This window comes from Bemisia tabaci, chromosome 5, assembly GCF_918797505.1.
Source record: "Bemisia tabaci chromosome 5, PGI_BMITA_v3".
Lineage (NCBI taxonomy): Eukaryota > Metazoa > Arthropoda > Insecta > Hemiptera > Aleyrodidae > Bemisia > Bemisia tabaci.
Window position 1 is genome coordinate 37,183,863 of NC_092797.1, and position 23,348 is coordinate 37,207,210.

A 23,348-nucleotide genomic window follows, 5' to 3' on the forward strand; every position below is an offset into this window, starting at 1 on the left:
ATTAAAAAAATGGATCTGAAAGTTTCTCACAATCGCACAATTTCCGCATATCTGCCGATGAGTTCTTACGAACACTCAAAACCTACCTCTCTAAAGACAGTTGCTTCGAAGGGAACAACAAGAATTCTGCTAGTACCTAGCGCGCGGGCCTCATCTTTCCATTTAAGCTCTTGGCTCTGTTTTGCACAATGCCATCCAAATCGTAAACAACTTAGCTGTTTTGTGCCAACAGAAAGAGAAGAGTTGCATTTAAAAAATTTTAAGCCCTGAACATGGTGGGCCAAAATTTCAAGTGCCTTTTTCATGCTTCTGCTCCCTTTGAAGTTTGAATGCATTCCTATCTAACATGCGCCTCTCGCTCTTAACTTTTACCCATTCGTCTTTTCAAAAAACTTGGTGTATATGAGTCCTGGTTATCTAGTCTCATTTAAATATCAAACTTTTGTTGTGCTCCATGTTTTATTTTTTACCCTTGAACTATGAATGTTGGATTATTAATCAACTGTTTTATTTTTTATAGGTTCTTCAGGAAATACTCCATCGCAGACGACTGCGATAATCCCTGCCTCTTCAAGTTAGCCTTGAAGCGGTTCGTTGTTTTTGTCTCTTGGACAACGCCTTTTCGTAATTATGTCACCAGTCTTTCATTGCCTCAGCACTTGTAAATTTTAGCTCTAGAATATTCAATTATTACTTAATCACAATTCGTGCGCTCCCTAGTTTGTTCGTTTCAATCATCCATTTATTTTGTCCGTGAAATTAATTGTTGAGATGTTTAGCCTGAACAGAATCAGCGCTGGGACGCCTCAATCAGTGCATAGCTGTAATTTGCAAAATTTGATGGTAATGGAAATTTACCATACATCAGAATCTCCAAGGAGTCCTAAAAAATTGCTTTGGAACTCTCCTCATTTTCAGTGTTTTTCAAGAAGGTAAATGCTTCACATTGACAGGAAATCAAAGTATTTTTCAGTACATTTTTGCCAAAAAGTAATAAAGGATGACTATCTTAATATCGACTGATAAATCTATAAACTTGTCAACTTTGAAAAATCTGTAACCCTCCCATATTTACAGTAGGGGACCAATGATTTAAGTTAATACCTTGTCATAGTTGATTGGGTCTCTGAAAAGTCAGAATATCTGTTGTCAAAGGAATAAATTGGTCCTCCTGATTCCTAGGAAGATATTGAAACATGCGTGCATGCAGTATTGCATTTATGTGTAATAGAAATTTACTGTGAATCATCAATTTGTCCAGGTTGGGTTTTCCTCTCTAAGTATATAAATATACAATCTCTATTTTGAAGAAATTCATATAAATATATGCTGAAACTTTGCACTAATTACGGTGAGCACAAAGAGTTCAGCGCTGGTTTTGTTCAGAATATTTTGTAAATGAGAAGGTCTCTTTTATTGTTTTACTATTTACTGTTATTCGTTGTATATTGACTTATAGATAATTATAGAGTTTATTAATCTTATTTTGTTTGAATCAACTTAATCATGATATTTTTGGAGTCAGTACAATGAAGTTTCGAAAATTGAGAAACTAGCTTTTGACAAATTGTTACTGTATGATAAAACTTTGGGCATCTGAATAGTTGACTCAAAAAATTGAATGTTTTCGATCAACTTATTTCAAATTTTCTCGTTATTCTTTTTACCAACTTTTTTTTCTATCATACATCAGAACATAATGTTTTCATCCAATTTTAATATCAGACCCTTAGATTCTTATTATCTTCTGTTCTCTCTTTCCTTTACTTCTGTTTTTACCACTCAACTTTGAATCTTTTATTTTCTTGGAATAATACTCCATTAATTCCAAAGTACATAGGTACTTAATCATTTATATTACGAGTAAAATTATTAGCATGCATGAATTGCAGAGTGAATGGTCCCTTCTTTTCTCACAGCAAAGATTTTAGGCCCCATAAATTGAAGAAAAATTGCCTTCCATTGGGATAACATGAATTTTTCAAACGGTTTATTTCCCAGGAGGAATGTTGCAGAAGGATGTAAAACGCCATGAAATTTAGTTCATCATTTTATTAGAATTATAATCTAATCTTTTGCCTGAAACTAGCATTTCTTCAAAATTCAAATTTATCTCTCCACATCCGGACTCTATTTTTAAGCAAACGATCATAATTTACTCTTCCTTTTACTCCTCTTTATTTCTGTCTGTATTAGCAGATCATCCTGAACTTACTTTGACAGTGGTAGCTATTTAATTTTCAAGAATTGAAATAATTTATTACGATAAGTACATTTATTACAGCATGAAAAATAATTGTTTCAATTTTAATTTTTACCCATCAACCGCATATTTTAAAAATCATATTTTTGTCCCGATAGCAAAAATTAGAGTTATCAATTCCTGTAATTTTTCCTCGTTCGAATTGTCTCCACATACACTGACTAACAGTAAAAACTCAATTTTCTAAAAATGGTGGAAGCAGATATTCCCTCTATTTCCGGTTCTCTCCCACTCCCCTTAAGATGAAATTATTTGAGAACATCTCACCGCTAACACTTATCATGAAGGCGAAATGAAGTAGTTGGAAAAGTGTTCATGTTCGATGCCATCCATGTTTTTTTAAATATTTTAAACTTAATTTTATTCTGTTAATTGTTGTTTATTTGTATTAGGTTCAAATATCAAGTCCAATAGGTATCCACCTTTTTTTTTTCTTATCCACCACCTTATCTGTCACTTTGAGTCAAACAGTCAAATTTCTCAAGTCCCTCTCATCTTAAAGACGTCTCTCAGACAGTCATTGTGCTACTTTTCTATATCATAGCAATATTAACTATAACCATAGTTTTCTTCTCACTGACAAATCTTCATTTCGGTACGTCGAACTGCTGTTCTAGGGTCCAAACTCAAAACATTGATGTATTAATCAAATGGAGGTATGGAAATGAGTTTTACTCGTGAAGATTCTTTGTTTTTATATTCTTTAAATTTATTTATTTTCTGTAAATTATTTAGACTTAAACTTGTTTCACAGAAATATTCGGAAGTTTAGTGTTGTCCCAACTTACCAAGATCATCCAAGTACCTGCATGTTTTGTGTTTCCTTGGTGCTATTCTTGCATAACCTTCATGGCTGCTCAACAGCAGTGAAAAAAATATCGAAAATTTATTTTCGCAAATTTAAAGATATTGCGGAATATTAAACACTTTATTTTATTCTGTTGGGGTGTTTGATTTAAAGACGTAGAATATAAACAAAAAAATTGATAATAATTTCTGCGTTTGGGAAGTTCCCCCAAATTATGCTTTGCCAACATCCTTCAAGCTGCTTTTAAAGATCAAGACTAAAATTTAAGATAGGCTAAAAATTTTACGGAATGGAAGCGCTAAATGTAGCATGGGCATTTTGCAGTTTCATTACGACATCCACAACGTTTTCCCTGAAGAAGGAACAAACTTTAATACCTAATCAACTATCTTGCTGAATATCTCTCATAATTTGTTATTTATAAAATATTTCCCAATGTTCACTTTTTTCCATCAGTTTTCTCTCTGAAAAAAAGCAGTGATGGAACTTTAGAAACTATGGGATTTAGGAATGTCCTTTCTTTATTCAGAATTTCAATTTTTTCCCCTCGTCTTCCTCTCAATTGACGAAAACATAATTTGACCATCGATTTGTTTGAATGTTGGTTCTCACTATCAAGCAAATGCAGAATCATTGCGTTTAAGAAAAGTTGTTGAAAAGTTGTTTTCATACAATTCTTTATGTAATCTTTTTCGGAAAAATAGGGGATTAGCAAAATGTTGCAAATGAAGTATGCATCATTCTTTCTCAGAAGGCATATCATGCTGTAAAATACTTTGAACGCTCTTGAAGAGAAGTTCTAAGGATGGAGATTTTTTAGAACGTTCCAGAACTTTAGTATGTACACAAAAAATTGGCGGCCAAGCTCTACAATTCGTAAACCAAAAGCTGAATTTTTGTCTCTGTCATTATAAAACACATTTTGGTTTTTTAACCACCAGGCAATTTTATTTTGATGTGGTTTCAGCAGCAGAATATCTACCATAAATCCCTGTATCCACCTTCTATTTTATTAGATCAACCATCATTATGTGTTTTTTTAAAATAATTAATGTGAAATTTGAATATCTGTGAACGCACAATTTGGTGTTTGCTAGTGCTTTCCATTACGTTTTGTACATATAGATAAAATCTGAGTTGCTGCAAGGCTTTTAGTCAGATAAGTCATAGCCAGCTTTTGATATTTTCCCAATGGATATCTGTGCTTGCCACTTAATCATGTTTTACTGGTCGAAACTCTAAGATCGACATTGAATCAGATCTGCCCGAAAGCAAAGTTCCTCAGTTGTGTATGATCAGAGAATACCTTATGAAAAGATGTAGAATGACGACCTACTATCTTTAGATCATTCTGTGATCTCTGTATGAAAAGCTGCGTGAAGTTTGTTCAACACTGATGGACAAGAGCAAGTCATGACATCTGTTAATGCAGTGAATAAAAACCTCTATCATATTTCATCAAATGTAAAATCACAGTTACTATTGCTTGCGAAAAACTTGGCATTGGAAATTATCTTTCCAATTTGTAATTCATCTTTAAAATCCAACTGTCGAATACAATTCTGTATACGCACAACTGACCAGGTTTCGGCTTTTTTGATTGAGTCTCTTCCTCTGGCAAAAGTTAGACATAGAATCTTTTACAGGGAGGGGAAGTTCTGGAAAGTTCAGTAAACTGAAGTTATCATCCGATTCGTCAGGCTTGCTAAGCGGATCGTAAATACTGTCCTTAGACTTGGTGAAGCCTTGTCTCAAAGTGTGAACAAAAAATTGGTAATGCTTGATTACAGTTACTATTCCTTGTACTAAAACGCTAAATTGTTGGAACTCAATTTTTCTCTCATTTGTTATTTTATTTTATTTATAATATTTTATCTTTCAACCTTCTCTTTCTTATTGTTTTGGTCTCTCTGATGATCATTAAAATCGGTTGCTGATTTTAGACCTCATGTCCCCTGAAATAAATCAGCTGGACTGTTGGTACTCAAAGGTATTTTTCCTATCTTGCTTTCTTGTAAATAGAATAGCCAATTGTCGTTATTTTTAATTAAAGGGGGTGTGAAAGATTATGGAGCTTAATTCCAAAAGTTTTTAGTTACTCATGACCAGATTGAATTTCTCTTTTTCTTCCTCGAATGATATATTTTTACCGAATGATCGATATGTGATGAACTTGGTCGAATGCCGCCAAGATAACTCCTGTACATAACTTAAGAAGTTTAGTTGTTTACAAATCGAGATTTATTAAATAATTCTGTTTTTTCTTTCTTCTTCTTTTTTTATCACAAAGTTATTATTTGAAATGTGCAATTAAGATTTTGAGCTTTTGACAAGGAGGGAAAATGGAAAATTGGCTTAAAATGTCTTTGAATGAACTTATTTTATCGTCACAAATGCCAAATTTCCAGAAATCTCCTCGAAAATTTCAACATGACTAGATTTAAAATTTTGAAATTTCAGTATCAGCATTTTCTGAAATGCTGTAAGAGCTCAAAGTTTTCGCCAAAAGAAAAAAAAATTATGAATTGAGGTTCTCTGCAGTTATTTGAATCCCTTAATTAAAGTCTCATGTACATATAACTAACTAGGTATTTAATACTTCCTTCAGTTGTAAATATTCTACCCATGATCGACAACCCTTGTCCTCGAATCAAAAAGTGTATCTATATTCCCTCTGTTGTAATAAAAATATCTGCGCTCTTCTACTCACGCTGTTTTTATATTTTTTACCCTTAACCCGACAAAGGTAAATTTTTTCTTTCAAAAAAGAAATCTTGTGAAGTGTAGGAAATTTCAGTTTTTTGCCAATGCATTTTTTAATCTCATTTCAGGGACTTGTAGATCAAGGGACATAAGTGCAGTTTCTGAAAAAATTAAGGTACTAACTATTTCAAGTAAAACTAGACTTATTGTATATCCTGTGAAAAATTCGCTTTCAAAATCCAACTTTTAAGCATTAAGCATCAAAAAGTCAGTTCCAATTTTTTTTCGCCATAAAGATTCATGTATTATTGAAACTTCTAACTTGTATTTCTTGAAATAGCAAAAACTGCACTTATGCGCTTTAATCTCCAAGCCCCTCATTTATGGACTCAGATTTGTCCTAATTTTGTGAAGCTTACCTATATTCATGGCGAAGAGCCCTAGTCATGGTGCCCTGAGAACGTCACCTTCTTCGTGAGTGGTCTTTCATGGCTGTGTATCAATGTAAAAACAAGGAAATGGGAATATCATCTCCAAGGTTTTTTCTATCCTAGCACATTAATGAAAAAATTACCTTGATCAACCCTTAGATTCTTATCTCCATAGCTCTGCCCACACCTGCTGAAGCTATGATAAAAACAGGAGAAGATCTCTGAAGATATTGTGGCATTCATTAACAGGGCAAATAAATTGGATAAATTTAGCCTAAGTGCATTTCATGTTGCTTAATTTCATCTTGTGTTCTATTTAGTGACCAGAGAACTAAGGTACCTATCAAAAATATCTTCACAAAATTTCAAATTAGAACGTTACTTACTTATTTCATTAAAATAGTAAAGTAAGAGGAAATAAGGCGAAGCCTGGTCTAGTCATACCTAATAATTCTGATCAGTGCCATACTATTGACTCTCTCAGCAAACGAAAATGAGAGACCTTATCCATATTATTTCTATTGCCCTGATACATTCACGGAGAAACTGCTGTTTTGAGCCGTACCTACCCATTTGGACTCGCCTGGCAAACTAAAGGGCTAGACTTACTCCATATATTTCTCCTGTCCTGGTACATTCATGAAAAAACTACTGTCATGAGCCATACCCAACCTCACATTTACATGAAGACATCAGTGAAGGAAAGACTAGAAGTCTCCGGATGAACATTAATGACATTAACATGCGAAAAGCCTCATTTTTGCGACTACCAGAATGGATGTTAGTTTTGTAGCACTAATGGTCAGTGTACGTCATTTAACCCGTTGCCCAGCTGACAAAAGAGCATAGCTACACATGAAATGAGCCTGGAAAAGCATTAAGTAGTGGGGACGATAGGGTTCACTGGAAAGTGTAGTTACACACTTATGCCAGGAAGGAGGGCGACGAGCTGACTCGCCTCCATAAGGTAGCAGAAATACCACCTCTATGTGTCTTCTATTCTACAGGGTTGCCGCAGAATTTGGAAAATGAAATTCCCTGACATTTCCCTGACACATTTGGGCAAAACTTGCAGTTCGAAACCTCAAACCCATTTTAGAAAGCAAATAAAGAAAATATTTAACAAATTTTCCCTGACATGTTCGACATTTTTGTCGTTTTCCCTGACATTTCCCGGTTTTCCCTGACTTTTTGAAATTCCCTGACATTTCCCAGTTTTCCCTGACTGTGGCAACCCTGATTCCAATAAGAATGAGGAAAAAATTGATCTGATTGATGGTTAACACAGTGGAAGATTGACAGATGGGTTAAACTTGCTAACAGTAAAGCTCGAATGGTAGACAGCTTGAGCTTGGAGTACTATTGGTGGTAATTCTTAATTATTTAGAGGTAATATTAGCGTAACTGCTGACAGCAACTAAGGTAAAATTTTTGTATGTAGTTTTCACCAGTGAGTGACAATGGTCGCCATAAATTTGATGATAGAGTATTTTCATCACAGAAAACAGACTGATCCGTGATAGAAATTTTTGAAACATTTATACTTCATGCATTGCTTTGACTTGTATTGCTCATGCGTGTATAACAAAACTACTGTTGTGCCTATAGATAGATTTCTTCTACCTAACAATGTTAGATTTCAATAGACCTTCAAATCTTTGTCACTCCTAGATGCAAGTGTAGCCTATTCCGATGAGGAAAAGAAAAAACTGACAGTTAGTAGTCGATGCTGGTCTTTGGTTTTAATTTTATTTATTTAAATCCTAACAAAAATATTGTACAAACGTAAACAGTTACAAAATACAAAAGTCAGTTGAGGAAAATTAAGTAGAATAAAAATATAGGGCCATTCTACTTTGATAGAGATAAAAAAATTCAGAGTAAAATATTTGAGTTACTAAAAAAAATTATGCCGAATACACAGCCCAAGTAGCTAAATGTATTATAATTGATAAAAATTCACATCCAGTCTTGAAGCACACAAAAGCAGCAAACTCATGATTATTTCACACCTCCGTAAATTTTTTATCAACTCAAGTAGAGAGTTCTCAGGACAGATAATAAGTTTGGTTGCTAGAAAGACCAAAATATATTAATCACCATCAAACACAAAATTTTCAGGATCAAGAGATTACATTGATCACTGCTAACTCAAAAGATTTGGGTCTTTTCAATTTTTTTATTCCACAGAAATCTTCCAGAAAAATTTGTCTTATGGTTAGACACCAAGAGCTCTCAATTAATGAGAGCCTAGGAGCTTCAAATTGCTACATGCTCTCTGTTCAATTACTTTTTAACAAAGAGAAACGAAAGAGAAGTCTTCTTATATTTTTACTCTTGTATCGACAAATCTTGATGGACAAAAAAGTTGACGGTGTGAAAATAACAGTCATTCTAGAAAGCACACGAATTTGCGATTATTCTGAACTCATCAACGGACCCTCATAAATCAATAATGCACATATTTCTTTTCATAGTACATAATATCAAACAAACAATAAAAGTCTAATCGGTATCAATCTAAAATAAAAAATTTCAACCAATTTGAGCAGTATGCCACAGAAGCAAAAGCAAACAGGAGTAAAGTCTAGTAAAATTTAAAATTGTTAAGCAACGTAGAAAAACAGAGACAATATAAAAAATTTAAAATTTATAGACAAGGAATAAAAAAATTGACTACTACGCAGTCAGGCTGAAGAGAAACTGACAGCTTCGAACAAAATCTGTAGTTTACATCTTACTCTGTTCAAATTGTTTACAATAAGATACTATTATTATTTCTGTTTCTACTTTCAATACAGTCATTGAGCCATTCATGGAATAATACTGAATTTAGAATAATGCTTCTTGAAATCAGGTTTCTACTCTTCTGCCAAAAAAGAGATAAAAAAACAAAAGAGGAGCGGAGAACTCAAAACCAATTATGTAAGACATAGCTAAGTTTTCAATTGAGGATCAACAATTAATATATATTCATGCTTAATTCCAATTATTTTGCAATTTCAACTTAAATACAATTCTCCCCCTACTAGCCTCTTGGCTTGTGACGGGAGACTTAGGCTAAGACAAAAGTATGGCCAAAAGTTTCTTGTCGAACAAATACAAAAAAGTGGAAAATCAGGTTTTTCATACCAAAACTAAGAGTAAAATTTTGCTTGAAGCTTCATTTACATGCGTTAATTACTGACAACATTGGGTTGAACAAACTAGTTTTGACCTAGCTGAAAGAAGCCCAAAGATGTTACCAATCTCATTTGAAGTGCCTTAGTTTCCTTTTTTGGTGATTTCAGAATACCTGGTAAATTTGACGGTAGTTGGTGAACCACCTTCAACAGTTCAAACTACTTTTGACTAATTTTCAATTTTGCTAAACTAGTGCAGCAGAACTTCAGCAGAAGTTGGCCTAAGGGAGAAAATCTCTGAACCTTGAGACTTGCTGAGGGAACACGAGGATACTGAGAAAAGTAATTTCATTATATTTAAAAGCTGATTCATTGGTACAGTTCTCAAATATTATTAGAGAGACGAGGAAAAGTTGACTACACGAATTCTTTCATTACATGTTAGAAAGCGATAGTTTACTTAGGTTTCTATGTTTCTTTCAAAAAATTACACTCTTGTTGTTAGACATTAGTCTATATAATTCACAAGATGGATGAAGATAAAATCCTTTGGAATTTTGAATCACAAAGCTCGGTTCCACAATGTTAAGTTTCTCTTTTAAGTACTTCATAGGAGGCGTAAAAAGAGGGGAAAAAACCAATGCAGGGTCTAAGCTTAGCAACTGAGTAGGTTATTTGTAGTTTACCTGATTAAAAGTGCACTTTAAAAGGCGTTCAACAATGTACTTAAAAAAATTAAAAATACGCTCATAGACATAAGATGAAGCATTTACTAGAACTTGTTTCTCATAGGGGAAAGAACATTTTCAATTTCAGCGTTTAAAAAGTTGAACAGGCTAAACATACAGTTTTCACTCTAATTGGTAGACTATAGATTTTTCCTTGATACTGGTGCAACCCTGACACGATTTGATTTCAGATTTAAACCTCACCTGCTCTAGACTAAAAGATAGCAAGCGTTATATTCTAAAGAAATTATAGTCTCATTCTAGAACTCTGATCAATGGCTTTGAAGATACATTCTGAATAGAAACTGACCTGCTAGCAGGCACAAGGAGTAAGTTCTTTGGATTTCAAAATATACAAATTGCATAAAATAAGCTATGATTAGAAACGAGGAAATTCTTCCAGAAAGTGTAGTCAATTTTCATCGTGTGGAGTCTAATCTCTGTACGGTAAGATCCGCACGCAAAAATTGAAAGACTATGGGGAGAATCCAGAAATTTCCACGACTCTACTTAGGATTCCTGTACGAAACAGAAGAATACACTCATGCACCATTAGGAAATAAATAAAAATAAATTATAAATGCTATCAACATATTTAAAATAGGGGTTAGGATGATTCTGTGAAGACCACGTTTACAAGAAAATTAGGTTGAATGAGGGTTCAAAGAAACAGATGTCAGCCACTAAACTATTCATCTAGCAAGATACTTGATGCAATTTTACCAGCATTGCAAAGTAAACAGATCGACATTCATTGGGTCTTAGAAAATAACAACTAACTTTAAATTAACTGGTGGCAACAGATACATTTCCTTCCTGTGCAAGTCGTAATATATATGCCACGCTTGCCTTTTGCTGACCATATTGCCACTGTTTCTAATCAATACAAGATATGCTGCTGAAATGAGGTCACAACCTTTTAAAGAACAAACAGATGAAATTTATGTATTTATCAGGTCTCAGAGAAGAGAGTACGTTTGAATAAGATGACAGAGGCCAGATTTAATCTGTTCTGGCATTTTCTAGAGTACAAAATGTTTGGAATTGAATAAGGAACAAAAACAAAGTTGAAAATTATCTCATATGATCCCCTAAAAAAATCAATTGTAAACGTGACTGCATAGAGAATAAAGTTGACCCTCTTAAAGGAAGAAGTGAACGAGCACTACTGAAGGTATTTTTGGAGCCCTGACGGGCGGGTCCTCAGTGCTTAAAATTGTTGCGATATAAATTCTACAAATCAACTTTAAAAGTAAAAAACAATTGGGGAGGGGGAAATTTAAAAAAAGAAGGGTTCCAATATCAAAACAATATAAAACAACGTTCAATTTTTAAGACGTTGAGTTTTCTTTCGTATCCATTCCATTTTCAACGACCGTCTCCTTCTTCACCTCGGTTTGATTTGTTTTTGGCTGGGGTCGCCTGATTGGAAGTGGTTTCTGCGGACTGGTAGCGGTAGTTGCAGGGGCAGCTTTCTTTGGATCTACTTTCCTTGTGGCCAGCGTTGTTCGAGCTGTCAAGGTAGAGGGTTTAGCTGGTTCTTTTTTGTCTAGTGTTTTTGAAGGAATACTGATGGGTCGCCTTTGTGCAACAGGAGCGGCAGGGCGCGCAGGCACAGTGGACTTGGCGGTGCTGGGAGCTGGTCTTGCAGCGGTCGTTCTGGGTGCAGCTACGGTTCGCGGCGTCGGTCTTGGAGCTGCTTTAGTTGTAGCTGTAGCAGTAGAGGCTCTAGTGGCAGCCGGAGCTGTTGCTGGCCTTTTGGGAAGCGTTGATGTTGTTGTTCGTGAGGCAACACCATTAGTTAGAGGTTTGGGTGCTGGTTTTGTGGCCGTTGTTGGTCTAGTAGTTGGCGGTTTTGTAGTGCTTGTGCTGGACGCTGGTCGAGAAGATAATGGAACTCTAGGTTTAAGTGTGGAAGTGGCTGCAGGCTTCTTAGCTGCGGCTGCAGGAGCAGCAGTAGTTGTTGTGCTAACTTTTGATTTGAGAAGTGTAGAGGGTGCTGCTTTTGCTGCTACCGATGTTTTGGCAGGGGAGGCTTTGGATGGAACTGGTTTCTTCGGAGCCGGGGATTTAGGAGTGGGTTGGGTGCTCGTGGTAGGCTTCGTTGTTGGCTTTGACTTTGCGACAGATGGTTTTGACGTTGCAGGTTTGGGCGCACTTGATTTTTTCGTGTCCGAAGCTCCTGCGGCTACTCCAGCCGCTGCTACCGCCGCGACTGCAGCAGCTCCAACAGCTGCAACTTTAGCTGAGGATGGGAATGGCGTGCTGGTTACAGGCTCTGATTGTTCGAAAGATTTCTCAAATTCTTCCGTTAGTTTGTTGACTACATCCTCTGCATTTGAAAATTCTTCATTGACGGTCAAATCAGCGATTAGTGCCTGGTCGTCTTGAATGCCTACATTTTCTGCTTCGGCCTTGGAAACTTCTGATGCTGGAGGTGAAGGTGGTGCAGCAAAAGAACTCTCTGTCAAATGTAGGTTTTCGATGCTCTCTGAAATACCGCTAATTTGATCTGAGAATGGATTTTCCACAATTTTTTCCGGTTCAGCTGGCTCTGGTTTTCCTTCATAAGTCACCAAGTCTTCTGTTGGTTTGACCTCCTCAGACTTAGGTGCCGAGTCTTCAAATGCAAAATTATCAGAGACTTCAATAACTCTATCGAGCTGGTCCAGAGTTTCTGGTGGAATAGGAGTCAAATTCGAGACAATTTCACTTTCTTGCTTTGGAGTGATACTATCTATGAATGGATTCAAGCATGCATCCTTCGTGACATCCTCTTCAGGCTTTTGTAAGTTATCGCTTATGTTGTTTGTTTCCGTAAAATCTTGTGCAGAATTTTGCTCCGTGTTTGAGCTGAAAAAATCTTGAGCTGAGCTGATTTCATTGGAATAGCCAGGTGGTGCAGGGCTGATCTCTTCGGTCTTGACTGGAATATCAAAAGGATCTGTTAATTCAGTCCTACTTTCTACAACAACCGGTTCACTCTTCATTTCAAAATCAAACTGTGGCTCTGTTAATTCAGTTCTACTTTCTACAACAACCGGTTCACTCTTCATTTCAAAATCAAAACTTGGCTGTTTTTTCTCAGGTTCCTCTGTGTTTCCAAAACTTTCGACAAAATCATGCGGTCCAGACTCTTCCGTTGGACCAGCATGTTGCTCCATAGGGATATCAGTAGATGATGAAAACACAGAGTCACTCTTTTTAACCGCTTCTAATTCTTCCTCTTTAGATTCTACGACTACGTCTGGCGAAAACGCCAGTTCCGCCTTAGATTCCTCTTTACATTCAAGAGGCACTGTGTCTGGTGAAAACTCTAACGTGCCTTTTAGATGGCTGAAATTATCTTTTCGACACTCAAAGCCTCCTTCGGTAGCAAAAGGATTTTGTGCTTCACCTGCATTCTTGGGAGTTTCTGAGGAATTAAATGATTCAGAATTTGGTTGTATTTCCAGGTTAAATGGATCAGCATCCACCGTTTGTTCATGATCTTTCAATTCATTGGTTTGATTTGATGCACTTTCAAGGAGAGAGAATTCATGTGGCTTTTCTGGGGATATTGCAGAGTACTCTAAATTGTTGAACTTTGAATTATCGTCTGGGTCTAAAAAGTCGTCCGATTTTTCAGCTGATATGTTGGAAAGACCACTAATATTGCACAAGCCATCCGTAGAGAAGTCTTCTAGAGCGGAGGTGAAGGCGGAGTTTCTCGTTTCGTTTGCATTTGCAATGGTCGAGGAAAGAGAGTTTGATAGTGGTGCCTCGCTGGAGATACCGGTTGAAAGCTCATCGATGTGATTCTGAAGCAGTAAGTTTTTGTCTCCTTCTGCAAGACAGTCTACTTCTTTGGTCCCTTCGAAGTTGTTTGTATGGGTGGTGTCATTTCCAAATCCATTGGTAGGCTCGTAATCTGCAAGAGGGAAAAATAATAAGATACAGTTCTTGTAATGAGTGACAGTTAAACATTTTTGAAAGATTTCACATTGATTAAATAAGTTTGATTGAGGATGTTCTTTGGTTACTTCTGACTTTCAGCTAATGTAATTTTGGGCATCAGGCTAAAACTGCATGAATAATTTAAGGCACAATTAATTAGCTAAGATTTAAAGCTTTTGTAAACTGTAGAATGGAGTGGAAGTTATTCTAAATGATGAGGCCACCAGAGCTGCTTACGGTCAGACCTCCATTCTTCGGATTTCAAGGGACCTGAGGCCGAATCCCTCATATCACGCTAGTGAGTCCCACTGAAGGGACTGGAGGACCAAGCCGTTAAATCGCGGAATCCGTTAAATCGCAATCCAATAATTTGAGGTCTTACTGTATTTGAAGAATTGGCTCTAAAAAACTATTTACGCACTATAAATGGACGTATTTCTACCAAGCGGAACTTTGTGCATTAAGACATGGCCCCTAGAGACCCATAAGAATATATGCATGACAGGGCTCACGTCATAATGCACATAGTTCCGTTTGATAGAAATACATCCAAATGTAGGACACAAATATAAAAAAGAAACTTACTTGTATTTTTTAAATCACAGACAGAGTTTTCGAAGAATGCAGACTTGCATGCATCAGGGGAGAAAGGCACATTATTTGTAAGTCCAGGATTTGTTTCCGAGACTGAGGAACTCTTCTCGACCGGAGAAGTAGGCACAAATTCTGCAGCATTAGGGTTCAGAGCATGATCCAGATTATCAAACTATGACAAAAAACCAAAACCAAAAATTTAGTGAAGAGCTGAACAGCTTTGAACTTTTCTTTAAAAAATGATCAGGTATGAAAAGGAGTCATTGTTCACAACGAGAAATTAGAACTTGATTTATGTACAAGCTAGTGGCAATCAATTTTGATGTAGAGGAACAATGTTGATCTATTTCCAGGAGCTTTACCCAGAAATTTTAACTTTCTTGGGAAACTTTGATTCCTATCTAAGACTTGCAAAAGCATTTTGATGAGCTCAAAATGCCTTAAAAATAGAATTTTCAAAAAAAGAACTTGTGCCAATGTGCTCATAGAATCCTCTAAGGACAAGGTATTGTAAACACCCATTTTCATTGCAAAAATAAATTGTTCTTAAAGTTTCATTCAATTTAAATCAATATACATAATCCACTTGTACAGGCTAAAATGTAGGTAAAACTCATTTCTAGTCATCACAAATAGGTTTCTTGTGTATCTTGTTGTTAAAATTTTGAGCCTTGTGATATTCTTTCTGGAAAAGGAGAAATTGTGGTTTGGTTTTCGTTTGCAAAGGGTAAGTACTCTTATTTACGTGGGAGGGAGCTTACATGATTATTCAAATCGTTGCGACTAGAGGCATCTTCTATTTTTACATCTCCTTTGGTATAATCCCATCTTTCATCTTCATCATCATCATCGTCCTCCTCAGAGTCCCGTTCCAATTTCAACTTCTTTTCTTCTTTCAATGATTTGATGTCTGGAATAATCACTGTAACAAAAACAACGAGGAGAATTGAAAATTAGCTGTTGTTGGGGCTGACTTTTGTTCCGCCTCTCCTAAGTGCAGGTGCACAGATACATTATAACATATTCCGTCACTCGTCAGTAAATGGTTGATGAGCACAGACAAGTCAGTTTTAAGTATCAAGTTTTTGTTCAAAAAATGACAAAACATTTAAAGATATTCATCGACTTTTGCTTCATGTTCATCAAATCATAATCAAAGACTATCCCGATGACTAAATACAAAATCGTAGAGTGAAAATGGAAAGAGAGTTTCATTAACAATACAGCTACGTTGACTGTCATCCTTCATCACACAACTGCTGTCCAGGATGTTATTCATCATGAATACTTACAATTCCTCAGCCAGACAATCAACAAAGAAAAAAATTGAGGAACTTTACTACGCTGGCACGTTAAAATGTTTGCGTGATTAAAATAAAAAAGGGGGGCTTACATTTCCAAAGCCTCCCCAAATATGTGATCCTCATTGATCCCTTTTATTTCCAAAAACAAAGCTTTCTTTTCGACTTTAAATAGCACAAGGCATATTTTTCTTCAAATAAAATTGAAGAAAGGGGCTAAAAGCATTTCCACAGGCCCTCTTTTCAGGATGCTATTTTCCTCCCCTAATTTTTCAGAAGAAGAAAAGTCAAAAATCAACATAACATTTTGACGTGTTTTTAGTTAAAATTCAAGAGGGGGGGGGGGGGTTTGGTTTGCATCTTCTACAGGCCCTCAATCCGTCGTTCCCCAAGCGAAGGAGCGTAAATCCACGCCAAGGTTGCAAAATTGACTGAAGTATCAATGTTTTACAAGAATACACCCATGCAATTTTCGTCCAAAATTTTCCTGATTTTTCCACGAGATCAGAAGGAAAATCAGTGAAATTTTCGATTAGAAATGCACAAGATTCTCTAAGTATAGGTACAATTTGCGAAGGAAAATTTGGCAATATTGAAATGTAGTTACGCTCTTTCGAGGCGGAGACGGCGGATTATGAGTGCCATTTCACCCCCCTAAAATGCTGCAAAATTGAATTGAAAAAAATGGCACAAAATTATGACGTGGGGCTGAGGAAATGGACTCCTTCGAAACACCCTGCAACCGCGTGGACCTTGTGAATTTTCGGACTTGGCGCCGGGTGGAGTAAGAGACGGGAGTGTTGCACGGAAAAAATTAAATTGCGGATTTAACAATTAAATTGCTAAAAAAGTGACTGCAATATTTCAACGTAGATTTCACAACACAAAAATGCTACTTTAACCACTATTGGAAGCTAATTTAACCACGGGGGTGGATAAAGTAGCATTTTGTGTTGTGAAATCTACGTTGAAATATGGCAGTCACCTTTTTTAGCGATTTAATGGGCCTGTTGCATGCAAGAGATACAGCCGCGCGAATAGACTTTTTAGAGGTTAAATGACACGAAAATTACGATGGTCACATTAAAAAAGTCTGAAATACACTCCTTACTGCGCAATTTGCGTTGTTAGGAACGCGCTTTTTCAAATTTCCCGCGTCTGGGGGGCAGTTTTCTAATCACCGGAAACGAGCAAACGGCGGGCTCGGTGATTTCCGGAAGATGCCGAGTCGTTTTTGTTGTTGTTATTTTTTCCTTCAGTTTGTTTACAAACCCAACGTGATCTCCTATAGTGGTCCATATACGCTTTATGCGGTAACCAAATCGATCAACTTTTAAATATCCAACGCAATCCTTCTACATTTCATTTCACGATGTCACGAGCTCCGATTTTTAGGTTATGTTGTCAGTTTTAGTTGACCGGAAATAGCCGCGAGTTGCCGTTAATTGTTTCCGTTAGAAAACTGCCCCCAGACGCGGGAAATTTGAAAAAGCGCGTTCCTAACAACACAAATTGCGCAGTAAGGAGTGTATTTCAGACTTTTTTAATGTGACCATCGTAATTTTTGTGTCATTTAACCTCTACAAAGTCTATTCGCACGGCTGTATCTCTTGCATGCAACAGGCCCATTGTTGAATCTGCAATTCAATTTTTTCCGTGTGAGAGTGGAATGAGGGCTTACTAGGGTGGTGTGCGTTGGTGCCGTTGACGGCCTCGCCGAAGTCCACGTTGGTCTCGGGGCCGAAGTCGGAGTCGAATTCGCACGGGGATCGGAAGGCGCAGCCGTTGGAGGCGAACATGTTGCCGTTGGGTCCGTTGCCATTGCTGTTGCCGAAGAGGGCTTCCTGGTCCATTGTGGCGGTTGCGGGGGCCTGGGCGGCCTGGGCGTGGGCGGTGGCGGCGGGTGCCCCGCTGCGCTGGGCCAGCGACTTGAGCGAGTGCGACTGCGCGATCACTTCGGGCGGCCGCAGGAACACCACCACCGCGGTTATGTTGTCCTTCGAGTCCTTCTTCGCTAGATGCACCAGCGCCTCTGCTGCTCGCTCGGGATCTGCAACATAGAAAAACGCAATTTTAAAACCACATTCATTGATTCTAGAGTACCTGTATAGGGAGAGTACTGACAGATCTGAAACTCCGAAAGTCCATCAGGCCTTCACCGATGCCTCCGCGAATAAAGTTAGGGCCCAAAAGGGCAGCCAACCTATGAATTTCAATTATCCAGAGCGATTTACTGATACTATTGTTACGAACCGTCCTTTATTAAGCACGTGTTTGACTCAGTTTTTGCATAAATGTACTCAATTTCGCGGAAGAACGCTCATTTCTGTACATTCTTGGCCATCTTGGTTAGAATTGGAATCTGCAGACTGGCAGTGAAATTTTGTGCTTTAGAAGTTGGTTAGAAGGGTGGCTGCACGTTTGGGCCCCAAGCCCTCCATGAACCGATCTGTCGGTACTCTCCCTATACAGGTACTCTAATTGATTCCATAGCTCATACAAGGGTACTGGAGCAATGTATGTGTGGGGGATTCGCGATTTGAGACAATGAAACCTCCACGCAGTCCACATATAGTCAGAAATAAGGGGGGGGGGGCGGCCCTCCCCACAATTGGACTTCATTTTGCAATTCGGAACTATAACCTCCGACCCATCTGTAAAAGCACTTATCTGGATAGAGAAACTAATGGTACATACGATGGTTTTAAACTGAGGCACAATTTATAGTTCCTAATTGCGAAATGTAGTCCAAATCTGCTTGGCCCCTTCCAAAAAATGTCATGGACCCAAGCAACTAATTAATCTTGAGGTGAAAGGCATAGGGAATGTAATAAAACCCAACAGTGTTACGTGTTGAATGAACTAAAGCCCACAGTAATATTGATATTTTCAAAACAAGTCAGCAAATCTGTCATCGGTAATATTTAATTTCATTTAATCTGCCATTGAGAATGGCTTAAAAATTGCTCTCGAGACGTTCCAATTTTCAAAAATTTCCCCAAGAAGGCCTTCCGGGCCCCCCTCTGCAGATGGGGGAACCCCCCCCCCCCACCCCCTTGACCCAAGTTCTATACACCAATGTGCCCGCCCCGTAGAAAATTCCTAGTTCCGCCCATGAGTGCACACTGTCGGGCGCCGCGCCGCCCGACTAGAACCACGCGTCACAAGTTTCGAACCCTTTTCCGTTTCTACCGTAATAGAAAGAAAAACACATTTTCTTATTGTCAAAATTTAGAATTTTGGACCACGTTTAATTTTTGTTAAAAGAAATAAAAAATACGTCGTATGGAAATTTTCCGTGAATATATTAGAAATTATGCACAAAAAAAGTTGTCAAGAAATTCTAAGAAAACTGCTGGTTAGCTTTATCCTACAGAAATAAAACATGAGCGGAGGTGTACAACGTTGCAATCGGAAATACACAGGTTCCTCTCGATTGTCGCCATCGATGCTTGACTGCAGCTGCGGAAGGCGCTTTGAGATAACTATTCGACCACGGGTGATGTCCATATTGCCGCTAGCTGGAGTTGAAGGCGCGTCATGACGCGACGATGACACCACCACGTAACCAGGCTGCGCTGACTGTCGTCACGGCATTATTGATAGCACTGCTAGACTATAGAACTGCACGTCATAATTCTTGAACCTTCCTCCATTTCTACCGTAATTAAAAGAAAAATATGTTTCTTTACTGCAAAATTTTAGAATTTTGGACCACGTGTAATTTTTTTTTAAGAACTAACAAAAACATCGCCTCGAAAGTTCCTGTGAATAAACTTGAATTAATTGAGGAAAATATGGTCAATGAGATTTCATTTTGCATAGAACTGATTGTGCAGGGCTCTTGTATAGAACTACCTATAAACTCAACCTATGTACTACCAAATTTAAATGTTTAAAATGTCATAATTCCACGAACGGTAAACGATTGAACTATTTCCGCAACATTGAATTCGTACGTCGTTCCTACGAAGAACCCCGTCATTCAAGCCCGATTTCAGTGTCTGCCGAGACACTGAAATCGTCTCAGAGATTGAAATGAGGTTTCAACACTGGTCGAGACCTCATCTCATTCACTGAAAGCGTGCAGCGTCGACACACTCACCGGCGAGTAAATGAAATTCTGAACCGTGTAGATCATTACGTATCGAATTGGATAAACAGCTTGAAAACAACCCGCTTCGCCTCGTGGAATGGTCGATCCGATGGACATAATACTCTATTGTTTCGTCCACACTCTTAAGTGCTTGAACGGAAGCGTGCTAGAACAAAGGGACCGTCAGATTACCACCTTCCTCAACACCTCCGAATGTGCACCGAACAAACTTCACGATCGCGTATAAGGCCGGGCTCCACTTTACAGCACCATCATCGTTGTGATACAACTGGTGCAAAGAAAACAACTGAAACGATAGTAAGACTGTAGATGCCAAGAGCTCTTTACCCATAAGGACATTGAATTTTTTTTTTTTTTTTTAAAAAAAAAAAAAAACTAGTGACTTTTTAAAGACTTTCCCCGGCTGAGTTCACAAGTAATGAAAATTATATCATCTTTTCCCCCGAAAACTGATTGAAGGCTGTCCCCGAAAGGACAGGAACAAAAAAAGTTGCTCTACTAATTTCTGTAGCTAAAAAATTAATTAATTTCCTAATACTTCCTAGTATTCAGGGTCTGGCTTCTGGATGGAAACCAGCAATTTTTCTTCCCATTTTCCCTCAAATTCTCTCGAGGCGATTGATGATTTTGTCAGCTTTCGAGTTTCGACTAATTTTTTCAGCGCTGAGCCAACGCAGACCGCCAAAAAGAGCAAATCTTTTTTGGAGCGGAAATAGAAATAAAATTCCCGGTTTTTTTCCATACACTGAAAAAAAAAATTCTCATTAGTTATTATTTTGACTTAAAGCGAAGTTTCTTCTGGCAAAATTTATTTTTCTTTAGGTAAAGAAACATCGTTTTGTTGTCGTTTTTAAAACTTAAACTTAACAAACAAAACGACACTTTTTTAACTAAAAAAAACTAACATTAAGGTGGATCCGCGCGGATTTAACTAAAAAAAATTAAAAAACCAAATTTTGTCGAGAAGAAACGACGATTTAGGTAGAAATAATATCTAAAGAAAATTGTTTTTCAGTGTAGACTTCCCTCGAAATTTTCGATTTCCCGAGGATTTTGCATCTCCTCGTGAGACAAAGCATTTCCCGGTTTATCCACGTGACACGTGTCCGGTTTATGCATTGTGTGCTTCAGTGGCGTGGCGTGAATTGCGATGTATCGATTGTTATGCCATTTAAACTCAAGGTAAAGAATCGATTATTAAGGTGTTCGCTGCGAACACCCTGTCTATCGATCCTTTTCCATAGGTTTAAATGGCATAACAATCGATAGATCGCAAAGCGCACCACGCCAATGGTGTGCTTGTTGCCTTCGCTTAAATTATTTGCAGGCAATAAGAGGCTGTATCCGGCAAAAGCGATGCCCGGTCAGTATCTGTGGCGTGGAGTGAATTGCGATGTATCGATTGTTATGTCATTTAAATTTATGGTAAAGAATCGATTACTAAGGTGTTCGCTGCGAATACCCTGTTGATCGATAATTTTCCGTAGGTTTAAATGACAGATCGACCGATATATCGCAAAGCACGCCACGCCACTGGTCAGTATGCTAATCCTATTCGACGACCTTGCGGGAGATCAACAGACCGATAATCGACTTGAGTTGAGGACACTTGCGGAAACACACAGACGAAAATGGCGGGAGTTTGAAGAATTGCAACCGAATAACGAAAATTATTCACCAAGCCTGGAGAAACCGACGCAATGATGACCATGAGGATTGAAACCTTACTGATCCGCTTATGGACAAGTATTGAAATTGAAAATTTCAGCAAAATACTTCGATGACCGATATTAGAGTACCTGTTGTTGAAATTTATAGACAAAGCTATAGATAAAAGAAACCAAAAGGGATACGGAGGGATCCTATTAGTAGAAGCGCGGGTGGTTGCAGGGCAGGTACTCTAGTGGTTGCAACAGACAAAAGAAGTAAGTAGTAGACTAACTAACGGCAACCCACGGTACGAGAGGTCCTATGATTAGTCCATCATTTTCTCCCTAATAGTCCATGGGAATGACCCATTTCAACCAATAGGATGGCTCCATACCCACTATGTCTTCTGTGTCTATAGCTTCGTCTATCAATTTCAACATTCAGTCGACTGTGTGATGTGAGTGCGGACTCGTCGAAATATGAGAGCTCTAAGGGCCCGAAAGGGCAAAAAAATGTCACTGCCAATCTTCAGATTCCGATATCAAACCAAGATGGCCAATGAGTGTTCATGAGCGAGCGTTCTTCCGCAAAAATTAGTGAATTTATGCAAAAACTGAGTCAAATTAATACGTGCTTTACAAACGGCGAGTCATAGCAATTGAGGGGCTCGGAGGACGAGGTGCACAAGTGCATTTTTTGCTATTTCAAGAAATACGTGTTTGAAGTTTCAAAATTGCATGGAGCCTCATTTGCCTCATGGCAGAGAGGAAATTAAACTCACTTTTTAATGCAATCAAGTTGGACTTTAGTTGTGACTTTTTCACAGAGTATACTTTCAAACTAGTTTTTGTTGAGTTCACGAAAATCTAAATTTTTTTAAAAACCACACTTATGCAACTTGCCCTCCAAGCCCCTCCATTGTAATAATAATCACTTTGGATAATTTGAATACATAGGTTGGCTGCTTTTTGGCATGTTTGCATCTTGAGGTTTGTTTACCCTGTGACGTAGGTCGGTACAACCTGGCCAGCGAAATCCGGAATGCGAAGTATTAAAAACGGATCAAAACGTCCGATTTTTTTGCTTAAATCAACTCATGATATAATTTCAAGCACTTATAGAATGACTTTTTTCCATAAATTACACCATTTCCAAGAAAATCGATGATAAACATCGCTGTACCGACCCACGTCATCAAAAAACTTCCAAGATGCCCGAAATGCAAACACCTCATTTTTTTCTCTATGGCCTTTTGGGCTTTTTGTGAAACTTGGAAAATCCCGTGGCGCTGCTGTTGCCAAGTCGCGACGTGGCAACAGCGCGGCGTCGTTTTTGGGGCGGGCGCGGGGCGCGGGGGCGGGGCGCGGGGGCGAGTCGATGCACCCGGACGAAAACAAACGCTCGGAGGGCGAGCCGGAGCCGGCGGCTGCGTGACCGCGCGCGTGAGACGCGATGCTACTTGGGGCGCGAGCGCGTGACGTGACGCCCCCCCCCCCCCCCTTCCGGAATTCCGAGAAAAGAGCCCGACGAATTCGGCTGAGACTTGGCCCAGTTTCAAGACGCTCCGAGTTTGAGTTTCATGCGTGCGACCGCGGGTCATGCAACAGTTGCCACGCCCCCCCCCCCCCCCCTTCTTTGGGCATGCAACCGCTAGAGTCCCTTTATACTGAGAGTCAAGACAATTCGGCTCATGGA

The 23,348-nt window shown here is 38.2% G+C and overlaps 2 protein-coding genes across 5 annotated transcripts in view; one reads left to right on the forward strand and one right to left on the reverse strand.

Annotated features, from left to right (window-relative positions):
- The window catches only part of cic (Putative transcription factor capicua), a 44,884-nt gene extending 39,108 nt beyond the window's left edge, over nt 1–5,776 (forward strand). For all 4 annotated transcript variants that reach the window (XM_019056766.2, XM_019056769.2, XM_072300656.1 and 1 more), the window contains one exon: nt 521–5,776. In XM_019056766.2, coding sequence (XP_018912311.2) covers nt 521–579 — 59 coding nt within the window. In that variant the 3' untranslated portion in view covers nt 580–5,776. The remainder of the gene's footprint in view (nt 1–520) is intronic.
- Nucleotides 5,777–7,940: 2,164 nt separating this feature from the next.
- LOC109040741 (uncharacterized) overlaps nt 7,941–23,348 on the reverse strand; it is a 147,770-nt gene continuing 132,362 nt past the window's right edge. The window contains exons 9-12 of the mRNA XM_019056771.2: nt 17,568–17,936; nt 15,347–15,507; nt 14,577–14,757; nt 7,941–13,965 (exon numbers count right to left, since the gene is read on the reverse strand). Of these exons, the coding sequence (XP_018912316.2) occupies nt 11,387–13,965; nt 14,577–14,757; nt 15,347–15,507; nt 17,568–17,936 (3,290 nt within the window). The 3' untranslated portion in view covers nt 7,941–11,386. The remainder of the gene's footprint in view (nt 13,966–14,576; nt 14,758–15,346; nt 15,508–17,567; nt 17,937–23,348) is intronic.